General features: G+C 36.8%; 1 protein-coding gene across 35 annotated transcripts in view; it reads right to left on the reverse strand.

Moving 5' to 3' along the window:
* Positions 1–26,259, reverse strand: part of NRCAM (neuronal cell adhesion molecule) — a 71,938-nt gene extending 45,679 nt beyond the window's left edge. For 12 of the 35 annotated variants that reach the window (XM_086472755.1, XM_009949017.2, XM_086472625.1 and 9 more), the window contains exons 1-9: positions 26,157–26,259; positions 23,817–23,834; positions 21,734–21,839; positions 18,689–18,885; positions 17,675–17,797; positions 17,125–17,295; positions 14,364–14,475; positions 12,236–12,420; positions 10,670–10,801 (exon numbers count right to left, since the gene is read on the reverse strand). In XM_086472755.1, the coding sequence (XP_086328881.1) occupies positions 10,670–10,801; positions 12,236–12,420; positions 14,364–14,475; positions 17,125–17,295; positions 17,675–17,797; positions 18,689–18,885; positions 21,734–21,839; positions 23,817–23,834; positions 26,157–26,259 (1,147 nt within the window). Of the gene's footprint in view, positions 1–10,669; positions 10,802–12,235; positions 12,421–14,363; positions 14,476–16,614; positions 16,672–17,124; positions 17,296–17,674; positions 17,798–18,688; positions 18,886–21,733; positions 21,840–23,816; positions 23,835–26,156 lie in introns of all 35 variants that reach the window. The other 23 variants (XM_086472698.1, XM_086472688.1, XM_086472660.1 and 20 more) reach the window with 6 other exon arrangements.
* Between the last annotated feature and the right edge of the window lie 380 nt (positions 26,260–26,639).

Here is a 26,639-nt window from a genome sequence, read left to right on the forward strand (position 1 = left end):
TTGCATGCAATACAGAGGAAAAATCATGATTTGACAAGATTCAGGCAAATATAGACAATATCTAGAAAAAATAAGGAAATATTTCTGAATGTCAAAAGAAAATGCTGTTAGAATGAAACAGACCTCTATGACTTAAAAGTTTCAGCTTTTCAACTCAATTGTTATACCACAAATAATTCTCCAATTCTAAAAACAGCTTACTCAGTTGGAAACTATCCTGGAGTAAAGTGCAAGCAATTCTCTCACACAAAATCAAGAAACAGTCTTCACAAGAGCAGTGATAGCAATTCAGTAGGTGGCACTCTTTCCCTTATGTAAGAATTATACAATGTCATTTCTCCAACTGTTCTGTAGTAGCCTGAGCTCTTGCATCCCAGAATAATCGAGAACATAACTGAAAATAAAATTCTAAGATATTACTAAAGAATAACAGCTGTCAGTTATGATACAACTGGATGGAGTTAGAGAGGTACAATGGAGACACAACTCAGCTTGTAACACTGCACTGCATAAAAATGTACAATGGTTTAATACTATAAGAAAATATTAAACAAAACCAGATCAATATATCATTAACATTGAAACTTAATAGTAAATTTATTTACATAGTAAAATGAAAAATAAATGCATATATGCATAAATAAATGCATCATAGTTTGGTGGCACTATCAAAATTGACACCCTTTTATTTGAGCTTGGGAAAATAAGTGTTTTTCATATATAAATCTTTCTCATTTCTTTGCATTCATAGAAAAGATCAGTGAACTAAATTAACATCTATTTTCTGTACCTTTTGATTCAGACAATACCTCAGTACTCATCTGTAAAGAATATGGAAAAAAATTCTCCTACACTTTCTCAAATCTACTAAAGTATCTATCACCGAATTCCCTAAGGGAAAAGAAACTAGATGAAGGGGACCACAGTTCTGTGCTCCTGCTTAAGGGTATTTCCATCTTGAGTGAACTCTAAGGCCATTTTGCATGTAAAAAGCAATTACACCAATTTCCAAACAGATGCCTCAAGAATAGTTTTCAACTCTGTTTTTAACTCTTGTTTTCCATCAGTCTGAGTTCAAATCAATATCACACATTCAAAAATTTCGGAAAGGAAGAAAAAAGTACTACTGGAATTTTAAATGCTTATTCTCTGGGCTTTGGGATTGCTGGCACTTACTTTTCTCCTCTTTTGCTTTACTTCCTATTGTGTATCATGTTTGACATTGCTTCCTATTCTATATAAATGCCATTTTCATTAAAAGATTCATGGGCTGAAAATAGACAGAGCAGGTGAGTAGCCCAGCGGGCAGGCCAGTCAGCTGTGAGAAGTGGTCTGTTTCTGCATACAAATCACCATTAAATGGAAAATATGCACAACCACCCTCCCAGGAGGTAGAAGATCTGCCCACGGCTGTTCCAATCATGGCTACTTCCCGCCCCGGGCTCTGGGCTTCCCTCCACTCATGCCCTCTGAATCCTGCAGCATTTTCTGCACATAGACAGATTTTTAATGGGTGTCCCCCTCACACATATTCCCATACATAATACCTTACAGGCTGATGGTAGGGCCCCTTTAGAGAGATGGAAGCCATTCGTTCAATCCTCTGTGACTGAAGAAGGATCTGGTTAAATAATCTGTTAAATTATCACATAACAAGAAGGGTAGCATTTTCCCTTCCCACTGCTATATTTAAGGAAAAAAGATATATCCCTCTTCAGTTATTTGAAGGAAAGGAGGTAGGTGTCTGTTCTCAGAAAATGGCTTCAAGCTGTAGGTCGCAAGAGGAAAAAAAACAAACTGAGGAAAGTGTCAGGTTAGTCAGTGCTTCCTTTTGACTGGTCTAGCCACTTGCACGCTGAAGGGCATCAATTTTTAGAAAGCTCCCTGTTGAGACTGGCGTCTACTCAAGTCTGTCTTCTGACACACCTCATCCTCCCACACAACACCAACAGAACTTACACATCTTTGCCCATGCGCTACACTGTGTTTTGCAGGGCCAGGCCCTAAAAGTTAGATGCTGTGTCATCCAGCTGCTTTAATGATCACTTCCCTTGACCTGCTGGCCATACTTCTGTCTAATGTAGCCCAGGATAACATTAGCCTCTTTGCCACAAGGGCACATTGCTGGCTCATGGTCAGCTTGGTCTACCAGGATGCCCAAATCCTTTTCTGCTAAGCTGCTATCCATCTGGATAGCCCCAAGCATGTACTGGTACATGGGGTTGTTCCTCTCCAGGTGCAGGACTTTGCACTTCTCCTTGTTGAACTTCATGAGGTTCTTGTCAGCCCATTTCTCCAGCCTGTCAAGATCCCTCTGGGTGGTAGCACGACCCTCTGTTGTACCAGCCACTCCTCCCAGTTTTGTGTCAACAGCAAACTTACCGAGGGTACACTCTGCCCCATCATCCAGATCATTAATGAAGATCCCTGGGGTATACTGCTAGTTACTGGCCTCCAACTAGACTTTGTGCCACTGATTACCACTTGCTGGGCCTGGCCATTCAGCCATTTTTCTATCGACCTCACTGTCTGCTTATCCAGCCCATACATCAACAGCTTGTATATAAGGATCTTATGGGAGACAGTGTCAAAGGCCTCACTGGAGTCAGGTAGGCAACATCTACTACTCTTCCTCCCATCTACCAGGCCAGGCATTTCATCATAGAAATACATCAAGTCAGTCAAGCATGACTTCCCCTTGGTGAAGCCACGCTAACTACTCCTGATGGTTTTCTTGTCCTTAATGTGCCTGGAAATGGTTTCCAGAATTAGCTGCCCCATCATCTTCCCATGGATCAAGGTGAGGCTGACCAGCTTGTAGTTCCTTGGGTTCTCCTTCTTGCTCTTCTTGAAGACAGAAGTAACATTTGCTTTCCTCCAGTCATTGGGCACTTCTCCCAGTTACCATCATCAATCAAAGATTATCGAGAGTGGCCTTGCAATGACATCGGCCAGCTTCCTCAGCATGATGGGTGCTTCCCATCAGGGCCCATGGACTTGCATATGCCCAGTTTGCTTAAGTATTCCCTGACCTGATCTTCTTCCACAAAGGGTACATGTCATTCCAGCCTTTCCCCCTGGTCTCTGGGACCCAGGATTCCTGAAGGTCAGTCTCTTGCTAGTACAGACTGAGGCAAAGAAAGCATGTAGTACTTCAGCCCTTTCCATGTCCTTTTTTTTCTTTTTCTGGGGAAAGAGAGTGATAGCAGGGCCAATCAAGCACTGCTTGTTTGCCTTTACAAGCATTCTGGTCACATAACAGGATAGCTGCATGAAAAGCAGAAAATGCTTTTGACAAATCTGAATTTGGCACAGATAGGCAAAACAGCACAGAATTACATAATACTTAAAATGAGTTTGTACAATTGGGACAATGAACGATGAGGATTTGCTATAGGACTTCTACTGCTGTAAGAGTCAGTTGAACATGTGCCCTGTAACAGCCAACATTCACTCCCAATAACATCGAGCCTCAGCTTATGAATGTGCTTCTGTCCTTTCTGGACAAAGACCTGATTGCCTGGTTTCACCTAATTTTTCCTTCGCTTTGTATAATAAGACAGCTTCTTGACTCTATAGTCACATACAGTAGGGCCTTCATCAGATACTTTTGTCATAGTCATCAGCACCCTGAACATCTTTTGTTCACCTGAGTGCACATTTCCATCTGCTTCATAACCTTCAGACGGCTCAAGCAATTACTTTCATTAGTATGCTTAAATAACCACTATGGCACCATTATTACTTTTTTCCTGGGAAAGAAAGACAAAACGAAATGTGCTCTCTGAACGGAAGCAGTTAAACACATTATTATGCTTAAAATAGGAAGGAAAAAATTCAGATTCTGTTGAGATGTTTTACCCTCTTCTGTTGAAGTATTTCATTTTCCTGATCAATTTGAATTGATGGTAAATATGCATTTATGCAAATTCAGGAAGTTAAACACAATTAAGAAAAGAACAACTGTCAGTTGATGATGCAGTATATAATGTTATCAGTCCAAATAAATGATACAAACTGCAGCATGATCCATAAGAGGGATGAGTTTTTTGGGCAGAGTTATTAAGACATGAAACTGGTCTACCGACTTGAAATTCTTTAGCTCAGATCTTTAAGCTCTGTGTAAAACTGGGAAAAATGCCCATTGCTTGGAGTTGTGGAGTTTCTTAACTTAAACATAAGAAGAAAGTTTTTATTGTGAGAGTGGTCAGACCCCAAAACAGGATGCTCAAGGAGGTGATGGAGTCTCTGTCCTTGGAGATAATCAGAATCTGTCTGGGCACAGTCCTCACCAACCAGATGCAGATAAGACCCTGCTAGGAGCAGGCAGGTTGGATTAGATGTTCCTTTCACCCTCACTATTAAATCAACCTAACGAACAATGTAGATTGAAAATAATTCACTGGGAAGGAAGTATATACCTTTGATTGTAATTCGCTATTGTTTAAAAAAGCTAATAATGTGAAAATCATCATTCCTGAAATCAGAGTTCCTTATATTGTTACCACATTCTGAAATACAACAAACTGAACATGAGATCCAGAAGATGTCCGAAGTCAGCTCTGCTAACCCTAGGTCCCAGAGGGCACCAACTAGGGTTTTTTTTGTTGCCTGAGAAGTATGATGTAACCTAAGGTAGCACATATTTTTTTTCCAGAAGCATGTTGTGGAAATGAGTTTCTTAGGATATGTGAGTACTAACTGTTTCTGTTCTATAGTGACAATGCTGGTGTCATCCTCAGATGTACTAGCGATTCCTTCTGGCTGAAACTGAGCTGGAAAAGAAAAGAGACAAAATGCCTTGACTGCTTTCCCCTGTATCAATGAGAACACATACATCTTTGGCATGCGTAAGAGCTAGTCTTACCTAGATCAGTAAAGTGCCACAGAAAAACACAGTGAAAGCAGAGAATAACTTCTCTTCAGAAAAGAGTAGAAATATTCATTACTGTCTTTAGATGCCTGCATCTTCTTTAGCAAATCAAAGTTATGAATGAAAAGTAACCAGACCTGCTATGCATCCACAGTGACTATACAAGATTGTTGGAAAACGAATGTAATAACACAAAGTCTGCTTAAGTGTTATAGTGCTTAGTCACTCATTTCTTCAGTAAAGCTGAGCTATCATTTTGCATCAGTAGCAGAATACTGGTTTCTCAGAGAAGCTGAGACAATTATTATTTGACTCAGATTTTTTGATGGATGCACTCCTCCTGCTTGAACTAACTGAACTTTGGTCCATGCAGGTGCTCAGCAAGTAGCCCTAATCAAAGTTAATCATATTGTGTGAGGCTATCAGTGAGGACTCAGCATCAAACCCAAAAAAACCAGTTTGGCTGAAGACTGGGCTGATAAGTGGCAGAAACCTCATTAACACAGCAGAAAATCAACTAAAAATCAACCACTTCATGCTATAAATATCTGCAGTCATCAGGGCCCATAGAGCTCACTCCATAGCAGCTGGCTGCATGGTGGTGATCTCCCCTTGATTAGGGATGCCTCTCAAGGTTACCCCTTGAGGCTGGAGATCCCTTACCTGACATCAGACATTGACGGATTGGTAAGTGACATTTTTTTGCAGTCATGTAACATTTAAAATACTTATAGTAAGCTTAAGCAATAATCTTTGCAATCCATACTAACTTTAAATGTAGTAAATAGCATTGACTGACAAGCCATTTGTACTTATTAAATATTTTACATACCTAAATTTACTGACTAGAACTCAATAAACTAACTACTAGATCAGTGTGATCTGAGTGATCTCTGACTCTTCTCCTGCAACAGATTTTCATACTGATCATTTGCTGTTGTAGTTCTACTCTTACTATAATTCTGTCCTTAAGTTTACGCACAAATAATAGTGAACATAAATGGGAGGATGAGATCAGTACTGGCTCTCAAACCATGATTTTCAACAACTCTATACTTCACGTGTAGCTTTGAAGATCCTGTTATTGTGGAAATATATGAAGAAAGCAAAGACAGGAGGTTCAGTGCTTTTTTTCTAATATGAATGTAGGAACATATGGACCTTGTACAGTGATGCCCATGTACACTTTTCAAGTTCTGACAGGACCACAGGATCATTTGTATTATAGAACTTTCGCTAGAAGTATCTTATCATTCTTCTTGACCTGCTTATTCTTCCAAAAACTCACATTCATGAGTAATTTATGAATACACTAACTATTTTCAAAACTAGAAAAGTCTTTCTGTGGTTAAAACTAACTACAATTGAATTATTGAAATGTGATTTTTAAAGAATTTTTTGTGTAATTTTGGACATCTGTTTTCAGATTACCTATGACAACAGGAGACTCTGGTAGAACCAGGACGTAACATTATCAACCAACCAACCAATCAAGAAAACTGGGAGGAACATCCAGTGTGTAGTCATCAAGGTGGCTTAATAAGAAGACATGTCCCTTATGGAGGGACCTCCTGGTTTTCTGTAGACCTTACGGTCTACAAATAAGCATCCAGTTAACATTCCTCTGGCTGTAGCTGACTTTTCTCATAACATCTGAAAGCCCAAATCAGGGGCTATTATGCCAGACAGGCCTGTTTTCTCACATCTCTGATAATCTTGCACAAATACCATATTATGTATTTAGAGAATGTTATGTGACTAGAATCCTTATTCCTTCTGTTTTGGAGGGGGGTGGGCTGGAAGCTATGCTTGCAGAGTTGAACACAAAACAGGTAGTGAAACAGCAAGGGTGGGCAGTATAGTACATCAGACACTTGAGAACCTACGGGGTCAAACCAAAATTGAACCTACACAAGAAAAACAAGAAATTTAAGTAATCCAGTTTTGCCTTACTCTACCCCTTACAGTGAACTGACAAAGACTTAATTCTGGAAGAGATGCGACATGGAAGAAGATGCCCTTTTCCTTTTCTTACCAATCTCACTTGCTCCTCAGCAAAATATTTTTCTGTGATCACTGAAATTCTTGTTTCCAAGCTTCTGATTCTGATAGTATTATTAGCTCCAAAGGGACAGCAGGTTATTACCTGCACTACCCACAACCATCCTCTGACTGTCTTGTGCAGAATAAAAGAAACTGATTATCAAAGTTTTTTGTATCTGCCGCAGTTCCTAGGCCAGATGCACAGTTCCAACAGAATGACAGCAGGAGCAGCGGATAGATGTCTGCCCTGGCAGTCCTCTGCTCTCTGAGACGGAACTCCTCAGGGCATCAGAGTCCAGCAGATTTCTCCCCACCCTCCCACGGCTGTGGTGAACAGCTTGTGTGTGTACTCACAGAGAACATGATGGACAACGACTCTCTGAGCCAGGGATTATCAAGGGCTTTCACGAAGGAAATCTAAGGGCTAATGTTTCTCACTTAAATTCAATGTGACTACTAATGGAGACTAACTAAACCCTAAGATTCAATGTGAAATGTGATATAAATAAGTGAAGAACATGTTGAAAGAAGATAAACAGAGCCTTTCAGTGCACTACTTTGTATAAATCTACGTGTGTGTATTTAATATTTAATAGCTCATCATGAACTATAAACCACTGAACCAATAAATTAGTCTTTTGTGCAGTATTTGCAATGCCTTTCTGAAGTCCAATTATGAAAGTGCTTCCCCTTCCCAATTAATCTGGGTTGTTACTTTCTTAAAAGTTGAGATACTTTATGCATGGTTACCCTTTTGTAAAACCACGCCAAATATCTAAGCAGTAAAACACAACGGATTATGCAGTGGTATAAATAATGCAGACCTTGAGTGCTAATTGAAGCACAAGGCAAGGCAGAGTCATGGCCTGAACTTTCAATTGCTACTTGCCAAAGTAATTCTAATTGACCTCAATGGGACTGTGCATATAAGTTCAAATTACTCCTGCGAGTAAACATTAGGAGGTTAGGTCCTTATCACTCCAGCATGTCTGAAACAGCTTTCTTTTCAGACATGCTGGATTTTTTCTTTTAAGTGTTACGGTTTAAGTAAATTAACTAAAATTAATTTCAAAAAACCCTAAAATCTTCCTTTAAAAATATTTTTTTACTGGGATTAATATAATCTGGAACAAAATTTACACCATTGCAATTATTTTTCATAGGTGCTTAAGACACACTACATTTTTCTTTATTCTTCCCTTTTCCCTATTGGTATTTAAGCCTCACCCTTTGACTGAGATATGGACGAATGGCTCTTTCTTCAACATTGCCCCTTCCTTGTCTGACTCTATTATGGAAAAACAAAACCGGAAGAATTAAGCATCTCCCAGTTGTGCTCTCCAATAGAAATTAAAGTATTGCAAACAGATTACTGGGCCACAGGAGGCACATTGTGGGATATATGATGACAGCAGGGCTTTGAAATTCAAATGTAGCTCTTTTTCTTTGAAATCCTGCCATGGGTGTAGCTCTCTCAGAACTGCCCTGAAGCTGAAACAGCTGCTTTAGTTTCCTTTTACAGTGACTTACTAATCATTCAGTTTGAAGGAGGGGCTCAATTCTGTAATTTAGTAACAAGTGAACAAAAAGGCACAGTGTACTTGGTAGTTTCCAGACCAGCTTTTGATAACTCAGAATAATACAAAATCACAAGAATCTTAAGATGAGTTCCACTTTCTGTTGATGGAAATGCTTCTCTTTCTCAGATGCTCTGACAGATTCAGTATACTGGAGCATCCAATCAACTCGCACTTGCGATATTTAAGGTGGCTAAAACTTCAGCTTTTCTCAGCACTAAAAGTGACCTTCATTAACATAAGGCTGAGCTACCCAGTTATTTATTTCCTGTGGTTTTTTCTTGTTTTTTTCTTTTTTTTTTTTCCCTTCTGAGTTTGAGTGGGTAATTTAATTAAAGTCTCAATTTTTACTGAGTTCCATTCAATAAGACTCTGTGTACTGATTCCTCAAGGCCAGCAAGCCAATATATGCTGCCCTTGTATCTGGGAAATTCAGTGGCATCCTGCAGCTGCTTGTGAAAAATCTCTGTTTCTTAACGTTTTGCTGCTGTCCTGCAAGAATGCAGAACCCATCATTGCTTTTCTGGAAAATGTACTTGTCTGTCATTTGAAAAGCACGTCCAACAGCTCTGACAAGGGAGCAGTGCGGGGCAAAAGTGAATCTCATAGCCAGGTGAAAAAGATTTTACTAGTCAAGAGGCCTGAAAAGAAGAGTTAAACTATCAGGATAAAAACCTCGAAACCAAAGAAAGTTAATGGTAACTACACAGAAAACAGTAAGGAAGATGAGACCACTGAAAACCCAGGAAGGAAAGAGCAGAACAGGTACCAAACTTTGATTATAAGACAGGCATTATGACATATTTACGTACAATATATACAATACAAAATTACATCGGTATTTTCTTGTTTTCCTGTAATACCATTTTTTGATGAGGTGGTTAATGTCAGCTTATGTAACTTACTTAACCTACGGAAACTTACATTAGTGATCTCAACCTACATTTAATTAGGATTCCTGAAACAGGTTCTTTGCTAAATATTTCTGTTTCAATATATACCCTTACTTTTCCCTCTAAAGTTGCATAGTTTTCCCTCCAGTTCAATTTAATCTCTCTTGTATCCCAAATATTTTGAATATATCTAATAAGGGTTCTCATTCACCTGTTGCTATTTCCTAGACTCTAGAGAATCCTCCTCCATGTTCCAAACTCCATGTCATGCACTTCATCAACAGACTTAAAACATGTCCTGCAACTCCTGAAAGTTACACTGTCATACTTTCAATAGGTCTGCACACACCAGTATTTCAGAGCACATTATCTCTCACGAGTCAACAATGTAGATCGTCTGTTCTTCTAACATCTTTTTGTGAAAAAGGAAGGATAAAGGTAGAAGAACCAAGTGTGATTTTATGGTACAGGCTATGCCGAGCGCAAACCCAAGTGACAACACACTGCAGTGTCCTCCAGCAAGTTCTTCCCAAGTAAAGTTGTGCTATGTATAGCAGCTATCTTGTGCCTGTCATACAGCATTGCCAGTCACAACGCTGCAACAATTAAGTGACTCAATCACCAGGTCAGGGTTGCTTTTCTTACCCTTGCACACAGAAACAGCTGTTTCATTGCCTTAGGGGTTCCTTTTCTTTGACACCTACTTGGCACAAGCTGTTTGCCAGGCACTTGCTGACTCATTCCGTCGGTTTTGCTGTTGCTGCTTTTTAATGATGAAGCCTGGAAGGCTCAAACATAACTCCGAGCTGCAAATCCTGCAAAAGTGCTCTGTACATCCACAGAGGGGAAGACTTGACTTTCTATGTCACCTTTATGATTCCTAGACAAAATTAATGTTGCAGTGGGGTGGCAAAGGAGAGACCTAGCAAACATGACGGCCATGGCAACACAGTGGTCAAGATTACAGCCCAGCAATATCACTGTAAAAGGGGCAAGGCGCAGCTTTGTTACTACAGCCCCATCTCCAGAAGGACACTACCAGCACAACACCAGACAGAAAAAGCAGGAGTACGGTCGCAAATTTTAGTGCTCTCAAACACATTAGAGGCACATTTTGTGGTTCCACTTTTAGGAACCACAGTATTTTTATCACGTCATAATTTAGTATTACCTGTCAGGCAAAAACTACTCAAATACACAGTCTTTATTTATATTTGAAATAAACACCCTGATATTCCTCATATTCTCTTACTCATCCTCCCATAGGTAATTAAGAATCTTACTTGCTATGGGAACGCCATTTGCTAACCAGCTTATATTAGGCTTTGGGTTGCCGTTAGCTCTGCAGATCAATGTCCCATCTTCTCCAGGAGATAAGACCAAGTTTCTGGGTGCTGTAATCCAGTATGGGGCAGCTGCAGTTAGAAAGACAAACACAGCAAGTGTTTTCCAAAATTATGTACAGAAAATCGTAAGGCACAGTCATGGTAACCAGAAGATAATTCAAACAAGGTATGCATAAATATAGACTTAAGCTGTTATTTTTTTTTTATATATATATATATATATATATACACACATATATGATACTCAATGATTAACTGGTAGATTATACTTTGTCTAAACTGAATTATTTGCTACCCATTCCACTAAAATTCTGAGACAAGCAACAAGAGGCTCTTTGTTTCAATTACGGTTGCCTGATTTGAATCTAATTCGCCTTTCCTAAAGAAAGCAAAATTCATCTGAGTATGTCATCTGGAGAGACTAGAGTGGTCTTTCGATCAATTTCAGATATCCACGCTCACAGCAGTTAGGCTGTTAGAAATGAATTTAGGTCTGATTACATAAAAAAAATTCATTTCAAGGGTGAAATTTAGAAATGGCAAAATCCTCAGTCTCGTTGAATTCAATGGGTGATTGCAGTGGGGCCAGATGTTTACCTGAGACAGCTGAAATAACACAGAGACCAAAATGGATGGAACACTGTCCTTACCAAAAGATATTCATCTACATCTCCATCTCTTAACCACAAATAGCATATGTTATCACATCTTGCAGCTAAATTTCTGATTTTTGATTGATGGACAGATGCAAACCGAAAATTAAACTTCTGCTCTTATAAAGGAGGTTAAATGTGATCATAAAATGATGCTGGTCTACAACAAAATAAATGGCTATTTAGCATGCAAAGTAAGCACTACAGTTGATTATTTCAATGTCTAATTAGCTGTCATTCCAGATTTTTTGTTTCATGTTATTCAAAACATACTTATGATTCCTATTTGGACAAATATACTGTGTTTTTAGAACTAGTAAGATATAATCTTGGGTAAAAAACATGAAGAAGACAGAAAACCAGAAATGTCAATTAAGAGAGAAAAAGGAAGAAGAGTATAACACCATAAGATAATAGTAAAATAGAGAAAAGAGAAAGAATCTGGGCTATTTGAATGGAGAGCAGAAAAGATGGAGAAAATAGGAAGGAGATGAAGAGAGATGGGAAGATAGATACAAAAACAAGTGAAAGATGAAGTCTAATGACAGATAATCAAAGGATTTAAATTAAGTGCACTTGTACAAGCTAAGGAATGATTTTACTACTGTTAGAGTACAATCTCAATTCAGCCTGCTGCTTTAAAAAATAACATATTAAAAAAGAGACAAATAGATTAGAGACAGTAAAGTCCTTCCAGCGGTAGAATTCAGTCAGTTTAATGATCATTTCCTCAGGTTTTCTTTTTTACCATTACATTCATCCTTTCAGCTATATTTTATCCTAGAAAGCTTACTTCAATCTTGCATTCTGGACACTGACAATATTACATTAAGGATTATTTTAGTATTACCTTTCACAGTTACTGAAATGATATGATGAACAGAACCTAATGTATTTCTTGCTATACATTTGTAGTTCCCAGAGTCAGCTTCAGAAACATCTATAATCTTGAGAGTTTTCTTAAAGTTTTCAAAAAATGTTCTGTTGGCTGGCAGTTCCCCACCCTCTTTAATCCAGCGGATTACTGGTGTGGGTCTGGAAAAGCAAAAGCACAGATTGAATTTAGAAACTGGAAAAAAACAAAGACGAGAGTTCAATACATTAATTTATTGAACATATATTTTACAAATAATTATTTTAAGAGCCTTTAACCAGATTCTGGGGCATGTCCAGCAAATGTGCAAAATATGCCAGCAATTGTTTCTAGGAAATGACAAGCCTCACTAACACTGTCAACGGCCATCTGTTCGTAGGCTTAATAATTATAGAATACATTTGTCTGCTGATTAAGCTAAAAACCCTGATGGTTAATAAATGAATACAAGTGTATTTCAAATCTTATTGCACTTATACCATTAAATTGATGCTTGTGGTGTTTTAAAAAGTAGCTTCTAGACAATGACAAGTTTATAATTTGCCCTCGTGTAAGCAATATCCTAATGCTTCATGAACATCATAAATTTTACAGCAGAGCTGTAAAGAGACAGAAATATTTCCTATGAGAAACCAAGAAAAAAATGTCAGTGCTGAGTCAAGTATAGCTACATGTGGCTGCACCATGTCTAAATCTTGGCTATGCCCCATGTTGTTCACTGAAGTTGAAAGTTGTCTAAACACAGAGACATACTTTTATAAGAAATTACAAGGTGTTGCTTACTGAGTAGAATGTCCTCTCTCAAATAGTAATGACTCCAGGCAAATATTCCCTTAGCAGTCTACTATCATGTATCTTATCACAGAGACACCTAGCAAAGTTGACTTTTAATTATGGTAACAGTAAATATGAATAGTTGTTTTAAACAAAATCTGAATCTGGCCCTTTATGAACAACTATGTAAGCTTCCCTCATTGAATTTCTTTTTTTTTTTTCTTTTTTGAATTACATGATGGCTAAAGCCAGAAAGCCATACTATATAGAACATGCTAATTTTTTCCCCTGTTTTTATCCAGTACATTTTACTGGAGTTTGGATCGCTGAATACTTTTATTGCAGGGTTCTCAAAAAGCACGTAACTATATTGCAGATGAGGATTACCTGAGTTGATGCTACTCCCACTCATAGGTGTGCTTTTTCTAGTGGTGCTGATGCAGACACCTGAGCAGACCACAGCTGAGACAGAAGGCACTGATGCTTGGATCAAGCTGTGTCAAGCTGTGCATGAGTATGCCCTATGGAGTTTATGCAAGTGAACACAAATGCATGATGCTGTGCTACACCATTTGCAATTATTGGTTTTCCTCATGGCTACCTCAGAGCACTCTGCATTACGTGCTTTTGTGCACTGTAAACATGTTTACAATTCCTGAAATAGGTACTAAAGATTTTCCACTTCTGCACTAACCAATCTATTCTCAGATTTCTTCCTGAGAATGAAATTGATTTAAGATCCAACTAATTCATGAAGTTAAATTGCTCTTTAGTCATTTTCTACTTGAACAATAACCAGCAGAAGCAAACTTGCATTACATCGAAGAAACAAGTACCAATTAAACTCAATTACAAGGAGATACTTGATGTAAGGAGCTGAAGGTATACTCTAACAACTCCCATCTAGCTGATCTACTAAGTAATCATTAGTATAGGTAAGCAGTTTTTTCAGATTAGACCAGCAGATTCTTATCTATTTTTATATACTTTGAGAGCCTAATGATTGTAAATTTAGGAAAAAACACAGAGGTTTGATTCCTGACTGGAATTCTGCAGATATGTGTCCAAGTTTACCCTATGGCATTTCTTGCTTGTGGCCTTTAAAAAAACAATGGCACAACCTGAATCCTGTGCATAGGGTTTGAGGCTATGAGAAGGCAGAGGCTATACAGTAAATGATGCACTTCCTTAAAAAAGCTCTTTCCATTTTACATTTCTGTTTCTCTGAAATAACTAAGCTTACACAGCGGTAAATTTTAAGCGTCTCTGAAATGCTTCTCTCTTTTTCTGTATTTTTATTTAGAAGAACACTGTCTAAAAAGTAACTCACAATCCTGCTGCGATGCACTCCAACAAAAGCACATTTCCTCTGAGTTCCACTTTGGTACTTGTGCTACCTGTTGGTGTTAGAAGAATTGGTTGCCTCTCTGTAACTGGCTTTGCTGGAAAAAGAAAAAATAAAATAATTAATTTCTAAATTTTATTTTAATACTGATCAAATGCATACATACGTTCCCACACTTTGGACAGAGATTTTGCTCCACATTGGCCATTTAATTAAAAATCACTGTGTTAGAAAACTACACAGCTCAACAAATCAGGTTTTTGACAGACATAACATATCTCAACCTGTTAAACGCAATAATTTTGAACACATACATGAAAAATGTTATTATTAATGACAGGAGCAATTGATACATAGTTTTTACACAGGCAACTATGCAGCCTGATGGATGGATGATGAGCCTTAATCCTAAGCAGCCCCTATTCACTCCAGCAAAACTATAACAGGGAATAAGAGGTCACTGACATGCATCACAGTGCAAGACTGAAAGTTACCAAAAATTTCTGGGCCTCCATAGAAACACAAATAAAGCAAAGTTACTGTATGCAGAAATATAAACCAAGGGGATAAAACGTACACTCCACTTTGCAACGTGCTTTGTTCAGTATTTTCTACACAACGTGAAGCATCTTTTCAGAAGTTAAGCCTTGTATTCTCCTGTTACTAAACATTTAACTTTATTTCAAGCTGTTCCCCAGTCTGGTAATAAAGAACCATTGACTAACCCACAAGAAACACCCACAGTAAACAGACAGCTATAAATGTAAGACTCATTTCTGACATTAAACTCTGCTGGCTTTTGAAGTGTTATGGTATTCCATGTGCCTTCATGGAAGTCAGAATAAGAGTGCTTTCTGTAAATACTCTAATGTTCTTTTATAGCAATTCTAAAATATAGGATTAAATTGGTCTAAAGCATAGTAGCGGTCGGAATCACTACAGTAAATGATAGTACTTTTTGTACTTTTTAAAAATGTGAGCAGAAACATAATAAACTCTTGTTTATTAGGGTACAGGATTTACTGATAGATGAACATAAATAGAATATTTAATTTTAATATTGTATGTGCTATGAATTCCTTAAAAACTAGTACATGAAAAACTTAAAGTTGGAAGAAAAGGGCCACCTGGAGTCAAGAATGCAGTTGATAGTCACAGGCAATAACTAATACATCAAGGTTTGGAACCACTGAGGCCTGCTGACTCATTTTGCAGAGTTCAGAAGAACTGCATAATTGAGAAGAATCACCTCTGGTATTTTTGAGCTGTGAGCCAATCAAATGCTGTTTTCCTCACTAATTTTAGCTAATATATCATTCTCTGTTCAGGTACATATTTCTTGTTTGTTCCTGAATGACATCTTATTTTTATGCAGAGAATCAAAATATTCTATGCCCCTGTTTTATTTTAGATTCCCACAAGCTGTGGTTGAACACATACCAAGCGTCATTTGACAAGGAAAAGGAAAAAAATAGAATAAATATCATGTATTTTCAATCTATGTCACACAACATCAAGTGAAGAATCTGGAACCCCAAGTGTTACAGTATCATACACAGTTATATGCTTCAAACTCAGCCTTGCTAAACACATATATGACTGCTTGGGAGGATTTAATTCACAATATACAAATGACCATTCAACATCGATTAATGTAAAGATCAGCTTAAACACCAGACAAACAAAACTCTTCTTTCCCCTACAAAGTTTTTTATACAGATAGTATTAAAGTTTAGATTTTAGTAAATTCCAGTTTTACACTTATGAAATATGTTAAAAATGAATCATACATTCAATAAGCTGTTAAATGTGAATTGCGCCTGTTAAATGCTTAATTTTTGTTATTTATTATGCAGCATATGATATTGAATAGTCCTAGTGATAAAGAACATATCAAACTACTAGATAAATTGGAGGAAAAATATAAATAAGCAGTACCGTATAGAAGCAATCAAATAAGATGATTTTAAAAATCTGCCCAGTGTGAAAGGACTCATTTATTATAAGAGTTTACATTTTTTATGAGCCATATGTCACAGTAACATTGAAACATTAAGTATTTGAAAGGATCACACTGTGCAGTCCCTTTCTATAGTATGTATTATCACCAGCACTAATAGATACCTTTATTAGAAACTGAAAAGGGAGCAAAAGGTTAAGTAGCCACGAAGGTGAAGTTAGTTAACTAAATGCTACTGTGAAACACAGAGTATCAGTGGGCACCAGTGTAACTCACCACCATAAATATCAGTGTCACTCAAATTAGCAGCTATAGTGTCATTCAATGAATCCACTGAAATAAACAGAATATCATGAAGAATGCATACAAGAGGGATAAATCAAAGTACTGGGAATCCAAAGGTGATGATATGGCCATGGCAAGTTAATCAAATTATTGATTAATTTGTTTCAATAGTTACAATAATCATAATAACTTGATATTCTTGGACATGAAAACCATCTGAAAATTCTTATTTTTTACACTGTATTTTTCCAATATTTCAAATCTTACAAAATATTTTTTCAAAAGACAAAGTCTTGTAAAAGGAAAAAATGACAGCTTTTAAAATTAATTATATGTCAGGAAAACTGGAGATTACATTCTGAGTTTACACAGTAATGTAATTTCTTACTCAGAATTAAACTGACAAAATTCCCTAGCATAACACTACTTAACTTTGGCAAATAACTTGAGAATTCTGCATAAATACTATGTAAGTATGTAATTAGGTAATGCAATACCTACTTGAAAAGACTTTTACAGAAATGGGTTGTTTCTGCTGTATAGTTTGCGTATGATTAAATCTTGCATAGCAGATATAGTCCTCCCGAGTGTCTTCTGGTTGTACATTAGAAAAATAAAGGTCTCCATTCAGACCCTGGGAAACTCTTTCACTTTGAGGCAGCCTTTGGAAAGCTAAGGGAAAACAATAACACATTTATCTCAATTATAATACTCACTCCAATATTATGATCTGCAGACTCCACATTCACTTGATTGCGCTGTTTGTGGGTTTGTAAATATATAGACATTTCTAACTTTCCTCTCGAGCTCCCTTATCTTCCCATTCTTCCCCAGTGGGTTAATCTACAACTTACATTAAGATCTCCAGCTGCTTTTGGCTTCGTGGTTTTGGGCTGCATGTCTGCTTGTTTCTTCGTTTCTACAGAAATGGAAATTCTTTGAATTTTAACTTAAGAGGGAAACTCCACCACATGTGGTCTTGGTAAGCAACGATCAACTACGTAGAAAAACTGCAAAAAGTAAACTAATTCTGCATAAAATCCAAACTCACCATTATCCATCCAAAATATTATAGGTGGTGGTAAGCCAACAGGAGGTCTGCAGTGCAGTACTAGTGAATCACCTTCTCGAACATGATTTGGTTCTAGTTTTTCTTTCGTCCACAAAGGGGATCCTACAGAAAGCAATTTTTACACAGATATGAACTATGGATTGACAAAAATTCCAGAATGTAAGGGAGAAATGCACATAATATTCCAGAAAAACAGAACAACTACATGCATCAGAATGTTAAGTCCCATTGTTTTTACTAAAGATTTAATTTTTGTTCTTTTTTATGTTTTCTTGGGAGAAAAACAGGTATTCTTTAAAACATTTTGTACAGCAATGATTTGCTGAAAGTATAATCAGCCGATTCAAATTATTTTGGCTACTCATTAAAGTTCTGTAACAGTATCTTGGAAGGTTTTAACTACAACAATGAAAAAAAATTGAAAAAAAGGTAGACCTTCCTGAAACAGTATTATACAGACACAGTGTTATTAAAACATGTGAAAACAGCATGTTTTAAGCTGAGAAGCTTGAAAAATTGGTCTGAGATAAAAATCACACAAAAAGCTGCAGAAGCAGTCTACCATTAATCAAAATTTTTTAGCTTTATCTTCTTTTTGGTCCCAATCTGTTCTGTATTAAAGCTATTATAAAACTATGTAATACATGCATCTGAAAGAGAATACAAATTGTTCTCATCAGTGATGTGCACTAAGGTTTTAGACATATTATTCTAATTGTAGTGTCATATATACAGCCCAATTTTATACATGATAGATCATCCAGACATACCAAAAAAAATCAGGAAAGCATTTTGATTATTAAATTTTCTAAGGAACATTGCTGAGAACACACAATACATAAAAATCTGAATATCAGAAACTATACACTACCTTCTAATATGATCACTTTGATGATTAAATTTTTAAGACAGGAGAATAAAAGGAAAACATTTATAAGAAAGTAAGCAAAGCAAAGAGTCTCACATTTTATGAATATTAAGAGATTCACTTACTCGAAGGCCTTATAACGATATTGTTGGAAATGGCTGCTCCTCGTTCATTCCTTGCTGTACACTGGTATACTCCTTCATATGCTTCTGCCTTCCCACCATTCATAATATTTACGACAAGTGTCCCTGAATTTGGTTTCATTGTTACCTGTGCATCTTTATCTATATCAAAATGAGTTCCATTTCGTGTCCAGGAGAAGCTAAAATAATAAAAACAAAAAGAAAAGTTGCTTCTTCAGTTGTCTTTTGTAGACTGTATGGACAGAAAGAAGAAAAAAGTAATTTTCAATAACACATGGTACTTTTTCTTTAGCAGGTAAGGATTTTTTCCCAAACGAAATTAACTAATAAACTAATAAAGCACTTTTTAATATAAGAAATCTGGCCGTACTTTAAGATAAAAGGCTTGGCTGAACTTGTTAACAGGAGCGATTTCAAAGTCAGTATTTTTTAAAAAAAAAATACATTAAAGGATTCTGAAGTTAATTGTACGTGTAAAAGAACTGATTTTCTTTCTACTAAAGATGATACAGTAACATCTGCGAGAACTGATATTGCTAAAGCTGCATTAGCATTTCCATTATAAAACCTATTGTTGAAAGGGTTTATAAACCTGCCTTTAAAAACTTGCTCTGGGCTGAAATGTGTCATTTCAGGTCCCAGCAGGAGACAATTTCTTTTAATTGGCTTGGCCATTTTAAAGTTATGCAAGTGAATTAAAGACCGTGTGGTGAGTTTGATTTCTTTTCACGCAACCAACCATGATTCTTTAAATGAAATTTTGCAGTCTGATAGCCCATAATCAATCTAGTAAATTTATACTGGTGTTACTCAAAGCAAGAGATGGTTTGAAAAGTAGTCACTAAAAATGCAGACTATTAGAACTCATAAAAAAATTTTAAAAAGCAGAGATACACAGTCTGCACTCATACTACTGTAAACATCAATTTCTTACTTAGCTTTCCTAATGGTCAAAAGTACAGTTACAGAGAGCTAGACCAAGGGCTGTGAAGTGCTGAGCACTCACAGATTCAAGCGCTGTGAGCAGTTTTCATATTTGTTACATTTTAGCTTCATAAACACAAGGACTATGTATGCTTACTGGTTAGAATGCTTCCTAAAAGTATAAAGTTACGTAGTACTGGAAAAGCTCAAATTCTAAGTGACTCAAATTGTGCGCTGACCTTCTGCAGCAGGAGGGCAGGACTGGACACGATATCTGCACTTTGTGGTGGGGGAGGGCAGAAGAAGTGGCCCTGACCAGCAGCACTGCACCACACTGCAGTGTTTCTGGGAGGACTGGCATGCAGAGTGAACTAACAGTGAACCTGTTTCTTACAAACCTGGGGGTGAGGTTACAGAAGTGGGGTTTCTGTAATCCTCTGCTACCAACAACACTGAAGGATAAAGAGAACTGTAATGTAGCTTCAAAGGAGAGGTGGCAAATTTGTTACAAAACCCTGAATTTGAGATATATGAAAATCAGAATCTTTGCTGCTCAATCTACAGGTAGCAGCACATCCATAAACCTTTATGTCAGCTGCTCTCACCAGTAAGAAGTTACCCCATTTTAACATACAATACGCATTCCAGGCTGAGAAAGTTCATCTTCAAGTTCAGAAATTTGAAGCAGTTCAAATTCCAATATGCATTTACAGGTCACCAAGACTAATGGACCAGACTAACTACTGAAATTAAATATTTGGATGTCATGTCTTTAAAAACAAGCAAAACTAAGTACAAGCTTGTGAAACTCATTAGAAAAGTCTGCATTTAAATCCTGTCACTTCCTTTGTAGCAGGGGACAAAGTGAGACACAGGTTTGATGGGAAAGATGAGGCTGTACAGCAGAGAGCCCTGGCACATGTCTCAGGTATGTCAGTCTCACAGACAGTGCCCTTGTTCGCTCAGGTAAATCCAACCCAAAAAAAGCGTTCAAAAGAAACATCTCAGAAGCAGTACAGTTGTCCCAAAGTGCACAAGAATCATCTGATCCTCGAGGTCAACACCCAGACTTGAGAACGGCATTGTGCTCGCTAAATTTAAAATGCTGGTAAACAGAGCAGCTTTATGGCACTCCTACCATTAACAGAACACAGATAATCTCCATCTTCTCCATTCTGCTGCCAAGCATGGTAAAGACCATGATCACAAGGCAACGAGAAGGAATAATGTAGAAAAACCCCTGGTTATTCAGAAGAAGTACATTTAGTGAGCTCTGTGTGTGTCTGAATGAACAATTATAGACTGACCTTGCTAGTAAGTTGTAGCATAACACTACTGAGAGAAGAGAAATGCATGTTTCTCTGAAATCAGTAGCAGTTACTAGCAATGCCAGAATGCATCACATCTACTGCTGTTTCCAATGCATGTATTCAGTATCTTGAAAGGAGTAGCCTTCAAATATTTCAAGATACTGAAACAGAGCCTTAAAATGGACAAGGATCAGGAATCTGATCTATACGCAGGGTTACCATTTCTGCCAAAACAAAATCTTAAGGCTATTAAATACACGTGGTAAATCAAGGCTACTGATCGTCAAAACTGATACACATTACATAACTTCTGACAAAATGCTTATGTATTTCAAAATAAGCCTTGTAAAACAGAATGATTTACAAAACTTTAAATTTGAATTTATTAGCGTTACTCTGAATTTCATTCAATGCCCATTCTTCCTCGACACTACGCCTAAATCTGGAATGTGATCCAGTTCATAGTACGGCATGCCTCTTAGTGCTTTCCACAGTCATTTACCTATCTGCTCTTGTAATAATTATTATTATTTGATCATTCAAGCTTTGAGGAGAAAAAAAATGCTAGAGTTGCTTGATGACTATAGAAAAGTTTAAATGTCAAATATGAGAAAAATCAAACTTATGCCACTATACAGTAGCGTTTAATTTACAAAGGGAGGACTGCATGCATGTTTCTACGTGTGCAAGCACATACATATGCATATATTTGTTAGTTTACAAAAGTTACATTATTTTCTTCTAGTTTTCCTATGCTGTTAGGCCAACAAAAGCAAACCAAAATGCTACTAACCTAGGAGGTGGCTTTCCTTTTGCTTCACACTGTATTACAATATTCTCTCGAGGGTCAACAATGTAATCTTTTGGAGATTGCTGAGTTATCGTAGGAGGTTGAGACACTTCATTATGGAATATAAGAAACAGAGAGGAATTTAACAACATTTTCAAAGTTAACAGTAAGACAGTTTCGTAAGCAGAGAAAGCAGAATTGCAATTAGCAACGAAATCATCGACAGAAGAACGGGATTAAAGTATCCTTTGTATTAGGAGGCTGAAGCCCTCTACTTTTATAAATCAATGTAGCTATACTAACTTCCAACTGAGCTACGCCAATTTAGAGCGGATAAGATCTTGGCCAAAAAGTTTGATTAATGTAATTTCTGTATGTCAGATTTCAACAGATTTTCACAAAACCAAAGGACACTTGAATTCTAAGTCCAACATATCCTGAATGAAGAGTTGCAAGACATATATCCACACAAAATGTTTTTTACCACGTGGAAGGAAAAAAAGTACTTTGCTTTGCATTTCTCAACATTTTATGTATTTCCAAATTCTCTATGGGTGTAAACTTTTCACACATTTATTGTGCTCAACATATTGATTTAATCTACAAAGCATGCTTTGAGGAGCTACTTTTCAGGAGTAAAAAATGTGTTATAAGACTCTGTAAAAAATGACAAAAATAGTAACTAGTTTCCAAATAGTGTAAACATGTAGGAGAAATCTAGTACTGATTCTCCTTTAAAAAAGCAACAAAAATACAGTCAATCTTGTGACTTGCCCCAGGAGAAACAAACACTGAACATTTATGATTTATCAAGTACTCTAGAATGAGTAGCACAAACCAGAATTTATTCACCAACTACTTCTTAGTGCCTACCTATTTCAAGTAATTTATAAGCTGTTACCATTATCTACACCCATTTTTGCATTAAAAAAATCCTGTTTATGATATTAAGACAGTGAGAAAGGTGTCTTCCTCAATATTATTCATCTGTTTATAGATCAGTGTCATCTAAAGCAACCAGTTTAATAACATTCCTGTGAACATCCCTGTCTAAATGTTGTAAATTGCCTGTCAGGCAATATACTTTGCTAGTACTTTGGGGTCACTTCTAGCCACTTTAGTAAAATATTCAATCATTAGAGTTAGCTATGTTTCCATGCCTCACTCCAGCCAGTTAAAATTGTAAAGCTGGGATTTTTATTTTAAGTCTTTCCTACCATTACACATCAAGTACTCTGTTGCACAGAAAGAGGCAGCCATCTGTAAAGCCCTACTCACAAGAAATAGCCAGGAAAAAAAAGCAGATCATGGAATCATAATGAGATAGAGCAGCTAAGCAGAACAGAACAGGCCATGCGGTGTCAGGTTTTCCTCCTCTTCCTCACTGCAGAGAGTGCTTAAAGAAGGCAACATTTTTACATGCTGGCTTTTTGTGAATTTCTTTAGAAAGGCACTTTGAAGACAGTCCTTTTCCCTCTCAGAGGCAGCTCTTGGGGGTCAGTACACGTCAGATGGTTATTTGGGAAAAGCAAGCACACTCTGAAAAGGGAGATGACACGAACACTGCCCAACTTACTGTATATTCCATCTGATGCACATCAAAGACCTGAAGTCTCCACTCCTGTGCTATGTACTGCACTTAGAACTTTTTAAATTAACCGTGACACTAGAGCCAAGTTAGGAGATCTTATAAAAGATAAGGTATACTTAATAACTGTATCCATTGATTTTTAGGATATAAAAGTAAAATAGTATATAAGTACATATATTCCAATGAATTTATTTTTTATCAAATGCATTTACTCCTGAAAGTAGTAATAAAACACTGCTCATGCTGATATTGAGTAAAGGTTTTAATGTTCAGATAGCGCACAATCAAAAATCACACAATTAATTTGTTCAAAATATCAGAACACTGATTTATGTATTTTCTGAACACTGCATGCACAAAACATCTAGCTACAGCAAACGAAATTATCAACAAAATGTCAGAATCACACATTTTTGGACTGCAAATTCAATTTGCAACACAATCAGTATTAATTTTCAGCAGCACACAGCCTAGTTTTTGTGGACAGGAACTTACATTCTTCTAGAAGTTTTGCTTTTATTCCCCCATCAGAATCAGCAGTTGAATGGACAAATGGAGATTAAAGAGAAACATTTGTTAGTTAAAAGAAAATTAGCATTTCTGAGAGGGAAGATAAGTCTGACAAGTACATTGGTCACCATTAAAAAGAAAACATCTAAAACATTTACCACTGTAACCCTTGCGGTGATGCCTGAAATTCTAGCTACTGTTGCCATTGTGTCAGATATTACAACATTTATCTCAAAGTTCAAGGTATGAGAAACTTTTCTGAAGTGTTGACTTTTCAAGGGCAACCACAGTATGTGACTTTGGCCTTGCGAGGACACAAAACACTGATACTGAGAAGACAGCAAATCAGAATTAATGGAGTGCACTGCCCTCATGCTGCAGTCAAAATCAATCTACCCATATAATCATACGGAAGAACAAAGAGAATGCTTCAGGCTACAAATTACTCTTACAAAGACAAAAGCACCTAATGCTATTCAACAGACAGGCAATCCCTTCCGGTCTGAAAAATAACTAGACAAAAAAAAAATCACCTTATTTGTCACGTCTTTGCTTACTTCAAGTATTTTGTATACACGTCTTCTCATCAGTAATGTTTTAGAGCAAGCCAAACTGCTTTTGGTCAGCTACATTAACAGTCATCCCTTACCTACTCTGAGACCCTGATGAGCATAGGAACTGCTAATCTGGATGAAACCTAAAGGTTCAGCTAATCAAGTGTGTTCTAACCACCAGGGCTCCGTGATGGCTATGTAGGTAGAGAAGACCCACAGAAAACGTAAGTCCTTTCCTTGTGGTGCTCTCCCACAGCCCATTCTAATCATTATTTATGAAAGCAGTAACATCATTACAGATGTAATTTTGGTTAATATGACTTTTGGCTAAAAATTCAAGTTTGTGACTTTACCAGACTTAATAAAGTTATTAAACAGTATGTAGTAGGGAACTAATTGAGAGTTAACATGATATATCTAAAAGGGTTACTCATTTTTGTCTACTGATGTATTTCTGGTTAATTTAACCTGAAGTGTTCCTCTATACAAAAGATACTAGAGTGGTGCACAATTTACATTAGTTCCTAAACTACAAGACGTGTTTAAAACACTATTTCTAGCTTGCAAAAATATTTGGGGTGAAAATAAGACATTCATTCATCAAACTTTTAAAGCTCTTGAAGCCACAGTTTATTGCTCTACAGGCATTCACAGGCACAAGTCTGATGTGATTCAGATACATTGATCTTGTTACAGAAATACAGGTCATTGGTCTGAGAAGCTTGTAAATATGCATGGGGAAAAAAAAAACACAGCAGTTGCAGTTTATCTCAATGATTATTAAAGAGAAATGTTCATTTATGGAAAGTAGGAAGGTATCAAAAACATGGGGGTAAAGAACACCATGCAGATTAGAATCATAGGCAAATTTACTGATGTATTAATCCATCGATTTAACGCCAGCCCTAATGTTGTCTTCTCTGGTAATTAGTTTAACAGATGAATAGTCACTATGAGTGCAACATGGTTCACTGAATTCTGAAAATGTGATCATGCTCATCTCAAGAAGAAAATAACAACCTGAAGCATGAATAATTTCATAAAATCAGCTATTAGGGTTATAAAATGCAGCAGCTATCATTGCTTCCTCTTCAGCATGGAGTGCTACCTTCAAGGTTCCCCACTAACACAGTCTCACATTAGACAAAAATTTCAAATTTCCCCTCTTCTAGATGTTTCCTCACTGGTTAATGCTAGAGTTCCTGGCTCAGCACATGTGTTTTTAACTTAAAGTTAGGCACTGCTTAGGAAATCTAAGAGCCTACCTTACTCTTCTGGATCAAAAAAGTAAGATGCTTCCAGTGTCTGAATTTTAGGCATTTGAACATTTTACTAGATCTCATATCAGCTTGTGGAAACCTCTTATATGAAGATAAGGGTGAATGTCTACAGCAACTAGGAATTCTCCTGGAGTTTTCAGCAAAATATCAATATCATCTTAATTTCACAAATAATTAACATAAACTGGGCTTCTCTGCCCTTCTTCATTTTCATCAAATAAAGCGTTCAATAAAGGCACACCAAAATATGAGTATTCATGAGAATCCTGTGTTAACCCTTCTCAAGTGAACAATATAAGTAAGTTTATATGCACAGTTTTTTTAAATCTTCAGTAAATTAGTGGAAATATTCATAATCATAATGTTCTAACTGAAGTGAGCACACACACTCTATGTTTAGCTCCATGTTGGAGTTATCTTCATCCTCCTACACAGAAATTATTTAACTAATCTTCCATTATTCTGGACTTATTTAGCAGGTTAATACTTACAGTCAAGAGGTACATCCAATGCTGAAATCATTTGGCATAGAAAGAGGACCAAGGAAGCTTTGCTTGCAGGTATGTTCTTTTTCATCATGATGTTAGGCTGCATTGAATAAATCACACTTGAAGAATTAAGTTCAGCTTCATCAGACTAGGTAGCTTGGAATAGTTCTGTAAATACAGACAAGAAACACGGTAAATAAAAATAAGAGAATAACAATATGTAGATACTACAGAGAGTTGTATGATCACATCTTAAAAACATTATGAAATACCAGCAGTCTACATACTATATCCAGGGATAATAGTTACACCATGTGCTCTAATGAAATCCAAGCAGAGATCCAGAAGTTCTTAGGACACCTAGATCATAACACTTTCCTAAGGAAGCTAGTGAACACCTTCTATAACATTCCTGAATGGCAATAAAAATGCATCTCCTAAGAAGGATAAAGCATCAGTCCACCTAGTTAAAAACCAATATATACT

Source organism: Leptosomus discolor, chromosome 1 (assembly GCF_034619465.1).
Source record: "Leptosomus discolor isolate bLepDis1 chromosome 1, bLepDis1.hap2, whole genome shotgun sequence".
Classification (NCBI taxonomy): domain Eukaryota; kingdom Metazoa; phylum Chordata; class Aves; order Leptosomiformes; family Leptosomidae; genus Leptosomus; species Leptosomus discolor.